Here is a 13,425-nt window from a genome sequence, read left to right as displayed (position 1 = left end):
CTGTGCTCTGTGTTGTGTTCTGGATAGGTCAGGTCAGGTCAGGTCAGGTCGGGTCGGGTAGCGAGTCAACGTCCTAGGTATTGCATGTGTTTGTGTATCTGGCTATACCATGCCAGACAGCCTTGCACTCGACCCTCGCGTCCAGAGAGTTCAGAGCCTACAATCCAGCGTCCAGTCACCAATACCTTTTCTTTACCTTTGCCTCGCCTGTCTCCCAGACGGCCAAAACCGGGGGACGCGGTCAAACAGAGCAGAGCAGAACGTGCCGCCACTATAGAACAATGGAACTACCTACGAGTACTCGGTACTCGGTACCTACCTCTCGCTACCGACCCTGTAGTTGTGCTTGTAGCGCCGCCGTAGACATGGGGGTACGCAATCCAATCCAATCGCTTAATTACTTAGTCCCCTATGTACCTAGTGTCTTTTGTACCTCTGTACGGAGTACCGACACGGCACTTCCCAATTCAGAGATTCCGGATCTGCATGTCAAAAGGACCTCCTCTGGCGCATCATCCCGGATTGCCCTATTGGGCGGTTCCGTCTCGCGCCCGGGACAGGGACCCTGTACTCGCGTCCTTGAGCACATGCACATCATGACTTCGGCAAAGGTTTCGTGGGTGGTCAGTCAGTCAGTCGGGCAGTCGGGTAATTGGGTAATTGGGTGGTCGGGTAGCTGGGTCTTTGGGTACAAAGAAGTAGAGAGGGAAATGGACTCTCGGATGTTTGAGAAGGATACATCTCTTCTTGCATTGGCCACTAGAGGACTGCGTGTGACATTTCACTTCTAGCACACATCTAACAATCTCTCCCGTCTGCTCAAGGCAAGGTCAGCTCAAGTCTGCTGGTGTGACTTGTTAGCTACACAGCCAACTACCCAGGCGCTGACAGACAGCCCTTCTGTCCTTCTCCCTCACCAACACCGCCAAAGCACTACAGCGCGTATATGTACTTTGGATGATAGTCGCACAGCTCTTCAATGTCCTTGGACGCCAGCGGATCCTCGATCCCTTGCGCCTCGTATTCCTCGGCCCGTCGTGTCTTGGCCGCGTTGGCTCGCTTGCAGATCTGGTACAGGACCAACACGCACACCACTCCGACGCCGTACAGGCCAAGCGACACCCCATGTCCCAGGATAAAGCGCGGGGGGTCACGGTACGTCTGCGTCGAGATGATGCTGTAGCTCTGCACGAAGATCTGGCTCATCCAGACACTCGTCGCGCGTTTGGTGTAGCCGCCGTGGCAGGGCAGATACCACGCCACGCCAATGGCCAGACCCGGGTACGCTCCCGTCGTCACGAAGCAAGCCCCGGCAACCAGGGCCACCTTGTTCGTCGTCGACAGCAAGATGATGAAGCCTGTGATGGTGGTTGAAAGGCACGCCAGGAGCACCATGGCCTTGCGCCCCAGTCGGTCGGCCAACCAGGAGCAGCTGAGGAGTCCAACCAGTCCAAATGCGTATGGAATCATCGAATACAGCTGCGTCTCCAAGGGTCCAAATCCGAATTCGCTGATAAAGGTCGGAAGAAAGACGCCAAAGGCACCGATGCCGACACCCTGGCATCCAATCATGGCAGCCCCGAGATAGATCTTGGGGTCTTTGAGCGCGATGATGACTTGTCGTGAGCGAAACTTGGCGCCCGCACTGTTCTGAGCTAATATATAACATTAGCTGGTGGTCAAGGGACACAATTCTCTGTGCCAACTTACAAGATCTCAACCTTGCGAGGATCAGCTGGCGCTGTCTGTGGTTACGGAACCCGGGAAAGTGTCCTTTGTTGGAGACGGTTTCGGGTAAGCCAGGGAGTAGAGACATGATCACGAACCCCATGCCCACTGTGATCACTCCCTCGATGATGAATAGCCATTGCCACGCCCTGATGCCCGAAGAGCCCTCCAAGTTCTTGCCTACACCGTAGGAAATAATACCACTGAATGCTCCAGCAACTGGCGTGAGTGAATAGATTAATGCTGTCACCTGTCAGCAATTTGCCACAGGGCGGCCTTTTCGTGGTCTCATCTGTGCTCACCTGTCCGTAATGCAAGTTCAGAGTGCTTGTACCACAGTGAAATAAAAATATAGGCGTTGTTGACAAACGCTTCCGCAAGACCAATCACCACGCGCAGACCCATCAAGGTGGCGTAGTGCTTGGCTTCAGCAGCAGAGGCAGCAGACACTCCAAAGATAATGACGGCGATCCCAAACACCCATCGCGGATGGAAATAACGCAGAGCCAGGCCTGCTGGCAGTTCAACGACCATATACCCCAGGACTGGAGAAACATGGCCCAAGTTAGCAAGCGAACTCAACCCACATCACCACAGCTGATGTTCGTGGAGGGAAGCAAACTCACAAAACATCATGACAATATTGTAGTATTGCTGAGCAGTGAGCTCGAGGTCCTTTTGCATCCCGAGGATTCGCGCGTTGCCGATGTTTCCGCGATCCTGCATAAAGTGTCACAATCAGGCTTCCTTTCTGCAAGAGCGGATCGATGCTTACCAGGTACCCAAAGAAGAGGGCTAGCGCGAGAAGCGGCAAAATGATCAAGTCTTGTTTCAGTACAAGCTTGCGTTCCTCTTTCTTCGTAAAGGACTCTATATGGAGCTGCTCATCCTGGGCCGTCTTGTCGACACCGATCTCAGCGCTTATCTCTTCGTTATGGAAGATCTCCACGTGGGGGACGAGATTCTTTTCCGTCTGTGTGGTCGACATGTCGGGCTGTGGGGTCCCTGCAAGAGATAGCTGAGAAAGATTCGGTTGACCGTTGTTGACACTTGCTCAATAATCTGGCGACGGGTAGTCCATTTATTATCCAAGGCCCAGGCTCACGACAGTTGCGATCATGGAATCCCCACAGAACGAACCCCAGAGTCCCCCGCCAACAAGACCGACCTTCGCATGCTGAGGCTGCCGAAGCCGCTGAATCTCGACCATCTTGATGAGTATCAAGGCGAATATCATTGGTATAGAAATCCGAAAGTCCGAGTAAGCGAAAGCCGAAAATCGCAGCTGTCGGAATTTCTCCTCGCTTCCCCGGCCTGTTTCCCCAGTTTCTTGAGATCCACAGCCAAAGAAAATTGGGCCACCAATGGAAAACCCATGATTGGACCATAAGCGATGGACATAACGGCATCTTCCCTCCTTCTCGAACACATCCCGGACGCGCCAGACCTGGTGACCCTCCTAATTGCGGAGGTATTGGTACTAGGGAGGAAACTGTTCGGACCTGTCTGCTGCAGCGAACGTGGATGGCAAAGTCTGCAAGCTGTGATATGCAGGGGCGAGATTGGGCTCCAACTCAGTCAAGTTTCCCAGACCTCCAGACCTCGAGTCCGCATCCTGGGCATAGGTGCCTGTGAAAATTTCGTATGACGGCCACCACAAATCCATGTTACCAAAGTCCGTAGAGGTCGGAGTCGCCTGAAGTGCCATACTCTCTTCGGACTCATCGCTCCGATTTTCTTTGTCACGTTAGCATGGTCTGGTTTGAAGAAAGCAGACGTGTCTCCACTGACCTTCATCTGGGTAGGGGTCTGGGTGTCCTTGGAATTCTTGCCGCCAATACCACCAGCAGTCATACAGCAAACTCATGCCTAGGCGACTCCTGCATTTCACCCGCACTTGGCCTGCACTCCGCCTGGTCTGCGCTTCAATCATCTTACCTGACCAGAGCTGGGACAAAATGACTGTGGCTCTCGAGTAAGCGTCGTCATGTCGGATCGAAAGTCTTTTGTGCAGGATGATGGTCTTGAAGTAAACTTCACGCCCTTTTTTGAGGTCCAGGGCTTCGCGTAAGCTCGACCTTGCAATCCTTAATATCACACAGGATGCCAGGAACATGATCCTCGAGAAGAAGGGAGGCGCATGCTCTGCAATCTTTTGTTTTTGATCCAGCTCCGCTCCAAGCTGAGCGAAAGCGACCGCAATGTCATATAGTTGAAACAGCGTCTCACTGCTGAGAGCCGATTGAGGAAGGAGCATGTGGAAGCAAGAGATCTGAAGCACGGCTCCGTCCAGGAGAAATTGATCTGGGTGCTATCAGCAAGCAAGGATTGAGGAGGGAGGGGTTCGGTTCCCTACCAAAGGAAGTTGGACTTCTCGTCCGTAGACTCTTCAAGTCGCTGACAATGTTTTCAATCTCTGACTTTAGAGCCACAATGTATGCATCGGACACTTTAGAATTCAAAGTCTTCTCGAGAGTTATGATGCCTTCACTGTGGGTAAGACAGAGTCGCCTCTGGAATTCGATGCTGGGGGTCAATGTCGCAGATAGTCTTTCGCTATATTTCTCTCGCTGATACGTGTCAGGGAGTACTGGCGGAGATACCCCAAACGCAATGTTTACTCTTGACAAATTTAGAGCCACGTCTCGATATAGCGGGAGAACTGGCATGGCTCACCTCTGGCAGACAATCAGGCAATTCACCCAGAGCTTGGCCCGAAAATCGACAGAATTTTGCCCACCCGGGTTGAGTCTCCTGCGTGAGAAGTCTTGACCAATCCCCCAAACGTGAAGACCACTGTTGATGGCCAGTTGTAGAGCCGCCCCTGCCAAAGCTGGAGAGGGGTCCCGTTCCAGAGTCTCTACCGGCATCGGCCAGGTACACAGTAGTGTGAATGACTGGATGGTGGCGATAACGTCCTTGCAGGAAAAAACCGCATCTTTGGCCAACTCCATGACCATAGGACCGATTGCAATGATCAACGTGGGATCGCGTTCAAAACGCATACTCCCAATCGCTAGAATGGTCCAGAAGAGCAAGGGAGAGTAGACGTAACAATCATCCGGACGCAATGAAGTCTCCAGTATCGGCACGTAGGAAAGGTAATGCTGTAAGAAACTGTCACGGGAAGTTAACGCCACCTGAGAGAACAGTTGGGAGATTTGATACAGACATCTGGAAGCAAGCGTCAACATCCTCCCCCGACACTGATAGATCTTGCAAGGCGCGCGGTAGTGATGTCGCCGACGCATGTGGCAGGGGAGGGTCTTGGGCATTTCTGTACGACAGAGTTGGTTCTTCGGCTGCGATTTCCCAGGCTTGAACCTCCTCTGCCGAGCCCTCATCACGGAACTGGGTCAAGACTGGTGAAGTGTCTGGTTGCAAGCCCTCATAAGCTTGCTGGAAAGAAACATGGGGACTAGGCTGACTTGGAGCTGAATGCTTCTCTCGTCGAAGAGAGTCGATTTCCGCCAACAACTCATACATCCTCCACAGAGTTAGCGAGAAGGATCGCAAAAACGACAGCAACAGGCTCGGGAAGAATTACTTTGGTCGTCCGACCCGGCGGAAATCGTGTGAAATGATGCATTCTATATTGCGAAGGGAACACCTGGAACATGGTTTGGTGGAATTCCTGGTCGCATCGCACTTTAGCTGTAAGGAGGTCCATTAGTAGCGAGCTCCGGTGCTGGGAGGGGAGTTTACCTTGTTCTGCCTGCAATAATTGCAAGCTCTGATCCTCGACCGTTTCCCAGGCTCTGGGGTGGCTGCCTCCATCAGGTTACTCTGGTCTGATGTCGATCTGCATCACAAAGGATATAAACAGTAGCAGTAGGGAGGCTCAGATGTAGTCAGTCAGCTGTGCGCTGAGGGCAAAAAATAGTAGAACAGGTTGGCCAGGCTAATTGGTAGAGGTGTTCCGGTCGAGTATGAATTTCAGTTCAGTTCCAATTCAGCGCAGCGCAGCGCAGCGGGGAAGAGAAAATGTATGGGGGACACACGTGACATCCATTCTTTATGATACGCATGTGACTTGGACAATTACAAGGGTAATATAGTACTCGATAGGTTATGGCTAGATACAAGATCAGCCTCGGCAGTCTTCAGGAACGACTTGCCAACTGGTTGAGCCAACTGGTTGAAGCAATCAGTCTGAAGATATAGATACTGGATGGTGGACTCGGCACACAAGGGAAAACCACATGTTATTGCAATCACTATATCAGATCATAGGTACCCAGTCGCATGGTTTCCACACAGTCACAGTCCTCCTCAGGGCTCAAGGAGAAGATAGATTGTCAACTCCCGAACATGGCCCGCGTCGAAGGGTCGTGGTCCTCTATCGGAACCATCGTGTCTCGACGGTGCCCACCTTTTCCACCACCATGTTTTCCCCCTCCTTCTTGCCATCCCAGACCGCATTCCGACCAGTGATCTTGATCCGGCCATTGCTCCATGCCTTGCTGGTCGGTGCGTTCTGCGGCTCGTGTGCCATTTGCACTCCGGCCTCTCTCAGCACGGGGCTCTCATCGAGCAGGGTGTTGATGACCACCTCGTCGTTGGGCACGCAGAAATAGAAGACGCTGCAGCGATTGTGTCCGCGCTGGTCCTCGGGAGGCTCAACAACTCGGTGGATTGCCGCCTTGAAGTAGTCACCAGTCCACCACTTGAAGATCTCACCAGCATTGACAATGACGGCACCCGGGACGTGCGGCACATAGGTCCACTCGGAATTGTTGTCGTAATCGCGAACCTGGAGGGACGACATGGGCTGGCTGAATAGGATAGACAAGCTTGTAAAGTCTTGATGACCACCGAGCCAGAGGCCGCCCGTCACCTTTTTCTCTTCGTCTGTATATTCGTCATAATACTCCATGTATCGTAGCCACGTCTCGTCATGGCCCTCGTAGCGATGCAGCTTCACGAAAAACTCCTCGTCTGTGATTTTCAAAGCGATGGCGAACAGGCGGAGAAGCTTGTAAAGAATCTCCTTGTGGGTGTACTCAATGAAGGACTGAATCTCAGGCTTGTAGGGCTCCATAGTCTGCAAACCGGGTTAGGCAATTCGAGCAGGGCGCTTCCAGTTATATCAGACTCACAGATGGCTGCTCTCGGAGAGCCATGTCACGATAGATATTGAAGTTCTCGACTTTGTCACGGACGTTGCCCTTGGCGATCCAATGCCCGCGAGGCTTGAAGCCATGATAGGAACCTTCTTCCACAATAGGTGCTTTCAACCTGTTCTTTTCCTCATCCGAGGTCCTTGCCAGGATAGTGTGGCCAATATCGACTTGGCGTGAGATGTCTTCCTCATCAAGACCGTGGTTGACGAGGATAAAAAACCCTTGCGTGGTCATTGCAAGTCTCACCTCTTCCGCCAGTTCTTTGCGGGCATCGGGACCATCGTCGTAGCGACTCAGGTCCACGGTGCGCAACTTGACAAAGTCTTTGACAAGCTTCGAGGGCTGGACAGGCACAAAATGCTCAACCTCGGGCAACGACTTTGAGATCATTTTTGGATTTCGTAAATGGTGAAGTAGCAAGGTCGATACTCAGAGTATGCACGTGAATGGTTGTAGTGATGATAAGTTGCACCTTTACATCTGTGGCGGCCTCTAAACACTATCCAGGTATATATGCTGAACCATTGTTGCTCACTCCACCTCCACAATGTTCATAACGCGTGGGTACCACTGCTTCTCTGCCGATACATCGATCACAAGTCCTTGATTCGGACTATTCGGAGCTGCCGAATTCCATTGTTGGTGATATCTGCGCGGAGAAGTTATAGATGTATCTCTCATTCGCCCTGAAACATGTCGGTCCCAGGATGATGCGCATTTTCCACTGCCCCAATAGGAAGAGCACAGAAAATAGTAGAAAGGATATTCTGGCCTTCCACAACATGAGCAGAGCTGCGAAAGCCGAAATTCGGAAATCCGCACCACGGCTCCTATAGCCATGGGTCACGCATCACAACCAAGATGTCCGAAATGCGCATTTCGGAGCACTGGTCGACGGATTTGCAAGTCAGAAAACTCCAGCGCTTGCTTTGCGCCCTCTGTACCCTCGAGGTAGAAGGGGTGGGGGATCAATCCGCATGGAGAGCAAATCAGCCTCGTTTAGAAAAGATATCGTCAATTCTTATACGCTTCGTAAGCACCAGCACAATCGCTCGACATCCCTGAAGACCTCATTTGCTTTAGCTTTGTGGCCACCATAGCAACAGCAATAACAAACCATTGTGCCGTTTCAATATTTCTTCTTCACGAACATGGCTAACAGCGCGAAGAAAGCCTCCAATGGCGTCCAACAGAATGCGTCGTCGTCGGAAGAAGTGACTGTTGCTTTGGCCAGATTTGTTGCATCGTTCTCACAAGACGCTGTTACCCCAGAGATTGTAACCAAGCTCAAGGCATTGCTGCTCGACTATCTCGGAGTTTCTGCATCTGCGGGCGCCTTTGCCGAATCCAGTCCCAAGTTTTTGGCAGGAATCGCAAAGTTCTCGCAAGGTGCCACAGGCAGCTGCACTGTTTTGACCAAGGGCTCGACGTTTCTGCCTCAGTATGCAGCACTTCTGAACGGAGCTTGGTGTCATACGTATGATTTTGACGATACAACATCCGAAGCGATCCTCCATCCAGGGTGTAGCCTGATCTCCGCTGCTTTGGCCGAGGCCGAAAACCTCAACGCAACTGGAGCTGACCTCCTCGTGGCTCTGGCGGTGGGCTATGAAGTTGCCTGTCGCATAGGAACCGCCCTCGGACTAGGTTCATACCGCAGAGGATTCCACAATACAGGCACGGTCGGTCTGTATGGATCAATCGCAGCCATCAGCAAGCTCCGAGGGTCTTCTCAGCAGACTGTCGAAGATGCATTCGGTCTCGCGCTCTCCAAAGCCGCTGGATCCATGCAATTCTTGGAAAATGGCAGCTGGAACAAACGTCTTCATCCTGGATTTGCAGCTCACGATGCGCTCCTCTGCATCAGCTTGGCCGAGGCTGGAGTTATCGGCGCCACCAAGGCGATTGAAGGTAAATACGGGCTTCTTCACTGTTACTCCGAGTCGGGCAACCCTATCAATTTGACTCGTGACCTAGGAAAGAGGTGGAGTTTCCTCACAACGGCATGTAAGCCATTCCCAGCATGCAGAATGACCCACGGCCAGCTAGAAATGGTTGGGAAAATGCGCAAAGCCTATGCAGCTCATGGACCGCCGGAGCAGGTGACAGTTTTTCTTCCTCCAGGATGTTTCCCTATTGTTGGGACTCCAGCTCCAAACAAGATCGAGCCAGATTGCATCGTCGACGCTCAATTTAGCTCGTACTATCAAGTCGCTGCTTCGTGGCTGTACGGCAATGACCTTGGCTGGGCGATATACGACAAGATTCGAGACGAGAAGGTCCGCGAACTTGCCCGCAAAGTCACTTGCAAGATTGATGAGTCATATTGCAGCCTCGAGTCTCGACTGAAGGTGGTATTCGGGGATGGAACTATCGTCGAGGATGAAGTAATCTTTCCCCTTGCAGAGCCCCAGCGTCCATTTGAATGGGACACCGGTGTTCAGCAGAAGTTCAAAGGTCTCGCAGAGCCTGTTTATGGGGCGACAAAGTCCCAACAAATCTGTGACTTGGTTGGCCGGATTGATGAGGTCGCTGTAGTCGATTTGATGAAGCTGGTTGCCTAGCCGTAAGATGCTCTCTTGAATGCATCATGGAATAGACCAATAGCCAAGGCGTTTGATAAGACAATGAGTGCAAAGGCTCTCGCAGGTCGAACAGGCGACTTCGCACTCTTTATCTCCTTCATCTCACGCATTGGCACTCTGTGAGTGTTTTTGCAGGTTGAGCAATGTAGTCAGCGGCCCGGCTGGTGTGTCATACCGATCCATGTGAATTTCTACCATTCTCAAACCTGTTCCATCGGTGAGTTTCTCGTTATTCAGTGCCCGCTCGAGCTCGCCATACGTCCTAGCGGACGCGGTGAAAGCGTTTTCTGGAGCCCCAAAAAGTTTGGGTGCTTCTAGGTAGCGCCACGCGGATATATCGTTGTAAGCTTCTTTCATACCATGGATGCAGCGCTCTATCGTGTATCCATCATTATTGATCAGAAAAACCACCACGTTGAGATTGTGTCTGATGACAGTGGCGAGCTCCTGGGCTGTCATTTGAAAGCTGCCATCGCCAATAAAGAGAATGGTTCGAGCGTGCTTAAGGTCGTGGTACTTCGATGAGGCTATTAGTTCGCGCTGAGCCAATGCCGCACCCTGACATGCTGGCAGCATGTATCCGATGGAAAGCCAGGTGACAGGAGTGGAGAGTCTTGTGTGTTTAGGCAGGAGCATTTCTCGAACGCCATATCCCGCTGTTCCTGTTTCACCGAAGATGATATCCCCAGGCCGCAAGAAGGAGTTTATGAGACGCCAGACTTTGTCTTGCTCGATAGACGTGTTCGTGGGAACTTCTGAGAACGATAAAGGGAGAATGCGTGGAAAGGTTGGATGGGTGGTGTATTTCTTAAGTCTTTCCGAGTTCCATTTCTGTAGTACTTGGGTAAGTGCAAATGCTGGCGAAATGTCGCGATGGAGGATATCCCCAATCTTGATGCCATCCCAGGTAAAGTAGATGCAGACCGCTGATTTCGGCACACCAGTCCAATTATATGTGTTGGTCGAGCTGAGGTGTGGTCCAAAGTACAAGGCCAGATCTGCCCCGTCGATGAAAGCTCTCGTACGAGGGTCTGCGAAGCTCCCGGCATAGATACCATGGACGTTTGGCAATGTCTCATTGGCAAGGCCTTTGCCGGATAGTGTCGTGAATGTAGGCCATGTCGTCGAAGACACGATTCTTTCAATGTGTTCCAAAATTCCCAGCGCTCTCGCTTCTCCGTCCACGAAAATGAGGGGCTGTTCTGCACTATACATCCTGTCGAGGACTTTGTCTAATATCGCGTCGTACGCAGGACTGTAGAGTGTTCTTGGGATCTCCATCTTCTGAGTAAGCCTTGCTGCGACCACCGGGGCTGACACAATATCCAGAGGAACTTCAATGTAGACTGGTCTGGAATGTAATATGCATTGTCCCAGGACGTGATCGATTTGCTGAGGTGCAGTAAGCGGATCGATCAGATTGGTCTGTGCCACGGTAATGTGTGATTGCATCTGGGCAAAGTGTCGGTAGTCACCATCCCCAAGAGTGTGGTGTACCATCAAACGGGAGGCTTGGGTGTTTCGGGGAGGTGTGCCCACTATATGTACAACTGCTGCCCGCTCTGTAAACGCACATGCTATGGCATTGATGGCTGATAGCTCGCCGACACCAAATGTGGTAACCAGGGCTCCGACACCTTTGATACGCGCATACCCGTCCGTGGCATACCCGGCATTGAGTTCGTTGGTATTACCCACCCAGAGGAGGTCAGAAGGGACAACATAGTCCAGTAAGTGAAGATTATAGTCTCCAGGAATCTGTTCAACCTCTGTTAGCCCGTTCTGTCGAGTAGATAAAAGAAAGTGGCGTCTCGAGGGTAAAACACTCACGCCGTGAATTGCGCCCACACCTAGTTGCTTGAGGCGTGTGAAGAGATATTCTGCAACTGTTGTAGTTTCTGACATGGTTTCGAGGGTATATGCAAGACCTTGCGGATCTCGGGAGCAGCTGGTAGCAGGGTGTGTTGTCTGACAGCGGTTCTCAGGGTGATACTGGGGTTTGTCAGAGGCTTGCGTAGGTGTCGGTTCGAACACTGACCACCAACTTCTTGTGCAGGAGGGGAAATAAAGAGGTCCTGACGTTACCGCCAGATCAATTGAAGCCAATATCTTTCTGAAATGATATAACGCAGGGTAAAATATGCGCAGCACGAATTGAGTGCCACAACTACCGTTCAGTGTGATGGAATGCTGCCGTTCATACCCAAACAGAGACTAATGGTCACCACGCATGAGGTGCTGGAGGCGATACACACCAGTATTGCCCGCTGTAGGGATTTCCGGTCTTGAGAACGAGGCGAAGTTTACAGTATTGCTGGTGGTACAATGCCCTGGCAGTTTGCTGTCGCAGGGCGGGGGAGGAGGCGGACAACACGGTTTCGGTTTCGGATTTACTATCCTCCGTCTTTATGATGTCATTAGGAGCAGCACATTTGAGGTTGGGTAGTCAATATGGCCCGTATGGGTAGTGCAAGACATGGCAGCAGCATTACATAGATGAAGGCAATAGAAGGTCAGGCTACAGTGCTTCGAGGGGGAAAATAAATGTGAGAGATGTGGTATGATAAGGTGTGAGTGGCCCGATCATTGAATCAATCGCAAGTTCAAACTATTCATTCATCAATCTTGCTCGTCGCATGCTCAGTTTCTCAGTATTTCGGATTGCTGTAACGTCAAGCATACGTGGCCTCTTCACGGCCGAAATGTTGGAGCTTGTTCCCAAATCTCACAGCTCCTTCTGTCACCAGGCCAGCACAACGATAAATGTCGGTGAAACGATCGTAAGAAGCAAGCACCTGGTACCTTCCTTGCCTTCCCTGGTCTCCCAGATACTGACCTACCCACTGGATTTTGATCCGGCTGAAATTCGAAATTGATCTCATACACAATACCGCCAGGAGCTAATGGATACAGGTGATGGTTTCCCCATTGCAAACGTCCTCGGGCGCCGACGAACCAAAGCATCACTTATACATCATTCGAATAGGATATACATGTCCATTCTGGGTGTATACCGATAGCAGCACGACACTGCTAGGGGTTCAACTCAATCCATCATGAAATCGCCACGTAACATTCTCTCGCCCAGGGCATCTGGCTTCTTCATCAGTTTGGCATTCGGCGCCTCAACAGGCCTTGGGATCTCCTTTGGCGGCTCAGGGTTGGAGATGCTTGCAGAGCGAGGACGAGGGGCCCCTTGGCCAAAAGGATTGCCGGAAGAAAAGGACGGGGAGCGTCGGGTTCTGTCACGCAGGGCTTCGGACCAATTGAAGCCTTCTCCTGTTAGACGTCAGTGATATGCAAAACGAACCCAATTTGATTCGTATGGTTGACAAGAAAAATGAATAAGAACTTTTGAGAGGTATAAAAGGGACAGGCCTCGACTCTTACCTGCAGTCTTGGCCGTCCCCGACGTATCTCGACGTGATGGAGTGGCATTTTCAGAATTCTCATTCAGTGTAAAAAGGGAGGAGGAGGGGCGCCTACCACCGCCAGAAGCACCAGGGCTCCCTCCTAGTCTAACATCTCTTAAAGCTTGTGCTCCGAAACTGACCCGTCTGGCAAAAGATGGCGAAGAGGGAGGGTGTAAGGTAGCCCGCGATGGGTCATCCTCCTCAATAACTGCAGGCTCATCCCCGAAACTGTTTTTGAAATCTGGAGAGCTTGATACGGATGAGGTGGCAACACTCGCTCGTCGTTGAAGTCCAAAGGCATTGAGAGGGGTCTGGTTGGAGGGGTTTGTAGTGAGGCCTAGAGCGGTAATTGAGGTGCCTCTTCGGTGTTGTGGCACAGTGGGAGTGGAGGGGACACCCGAAGACGGAGGAGACGAGGACATGGCAGAAGGGGAGGAGCTTGACCGCGGGTTGAACATATCAACAAACGAAGAGCGACGGCGATGTTGTGGAGGAGGGGGCGAGGGCGGAGCAGGGTGGCGGTCAGACATTGTGAGAAGCTGACTTGTATGGGATATTGTAGGCGTCCTGAAGGAG

The 13,425-nt window shown here is 51.8% G+C and overlaps 6 protein-coding genes across 6 annotated transcripts; 1 reads left to right on the top strand and 5 right to left on the bottom strand.

Annotated features, from left to right (window-relative positions):
- Positions 1-933: 933 nt before the first annotated feature.
- On the bottom strand, positions 934-2,716 carry AYO20_09220 (hypothetical protein; the record flags this gene model as incomplete). The annotated part of the gene is made up of 5 exons (XM_022647491.1): positions 934-1,655; positions 1,711-1,971; positions 2,031-2,273; positions 2,355-2,448; positions 2,504-2,716. 5 exons carry the CDS (start codon positions 2,714-2,716, stop codon positions 934-936), a joined length of 1,533 nt encoding a protein of 510 aa, XP_022496584.1.
- Positions 2,717-3,208: 492 nt separating this feature from the next.
- AYO20_09219 (hypothetical protein) lies at positions 3,209-5,214 on the bottom strand (the record flags this gene model as incomplete). The annotated part of the gene is made up of 5 exons (XM_022647490.1): positions 3,209-3,465; positions 3,520-4,032; positions 4,085-4,350; positions 4,405-4,845; positions 4,901-5,214. The coding sequence occupies 5 exons, from the start codon at positions 5,212-5,214 to the stop codon at positions 3,209-3,211; spliced, it is 1,791 nt and encodes a 596-aa protein (XP_022496583.1).
- An 853-nt stretch (positions 5,215-6,067) lies between these two features.
- AYO20_09218 (hypothetical protein) lies at positions 6,068-7,241 on the bottom strand (the record flags this gene model as incomplete). Its single annotated transcript, XM_022647489.1, has 2 exons — positions 6,068-6,772; positions 6,828-7,241. The coding sequence occupies 2 exons, from the start codon at positions 7,239-7,241 to the stop codon at positions 6,068-6,070; spliced, it is 1,119 nt and encodes a 372-aa protein (XP_022496582.1).
- A 761-nt stretch (positions 7,242-8,002) lies between these two features.
- On the top strand, positions 8,003-9,415 carry AYO20_09217 (hypothetical protein; the record flags this gene model as incomplete). Its single annotated transcript, XM_022647488.1, has 1 exon — positions 8,003-9,415. The coding sequence occupies one exon, from the start codon at positions 8,003-8,005 to the stop codon at positions 9,413-9,415; it is 1,413 nt and encodes a 470-aa protein (XP_022496581.1).
- Positions 9,416-9,538: 123 nt separating this feature from the next.
- On the bottom strand, positions 9,539-11,341 carry AYO20_09216 (hypothetical protein; the record flags this gene model as incomplete). The annotated part of the gene is made up of 2 exons (XM_022647487.1): positions 9,539-11,218; positions 11,267-11,341. The coding sequence occupies 2 exons, from the start codon at positions 11,339-11,341 to the stop codon at positions 9,539-9,541; spliced, it is 1,755 nt and encodes a 584-aa protein (XP_022496580.1).
- Positions 11,342-12,482: 1,141 nt separating this feature from the next.
- Positions 12,483-13,379, bottom strand: AYO20_09215 (hypothetical protein; the record flags this gene model as incomplete). The annotated part of the gene is made up of 2 exons (XM_022647486.1): positions 12,483-12,715; positions 12,827-13,379. 2 exons carry the CDS (start codon positions 13,377-13,379, stop codon positions 12,483-12,485), a joined length of 786 nt encoding a protein of 261 aa, XP_022496579.1.
- Between the last annotated feature and the right edge of the window lie 46 nt (positions 13,380-13,425).

The sequence above is a fragment of the Fonsecaea nubica genome (assembly GCF_001646965.1).
Source record: "Fonsecaea nubica strain CBS 269.64 chromosome Unknown Scaff82, whole genome shotgun sequence".
Taxonomy (NCBI): Eukaryota; Fungi; Ascomycota; class Eurotiomycetes; order Chaetothyriales; family Herpotrichiellaceae; genus Fonsecaea; species Fonsecaea nubica.
The sequence above is the reverse complement of the archived record's forward strand: the minus strand, read 5'-3'. Positions and strand labels throughout refer to the sequence as shown.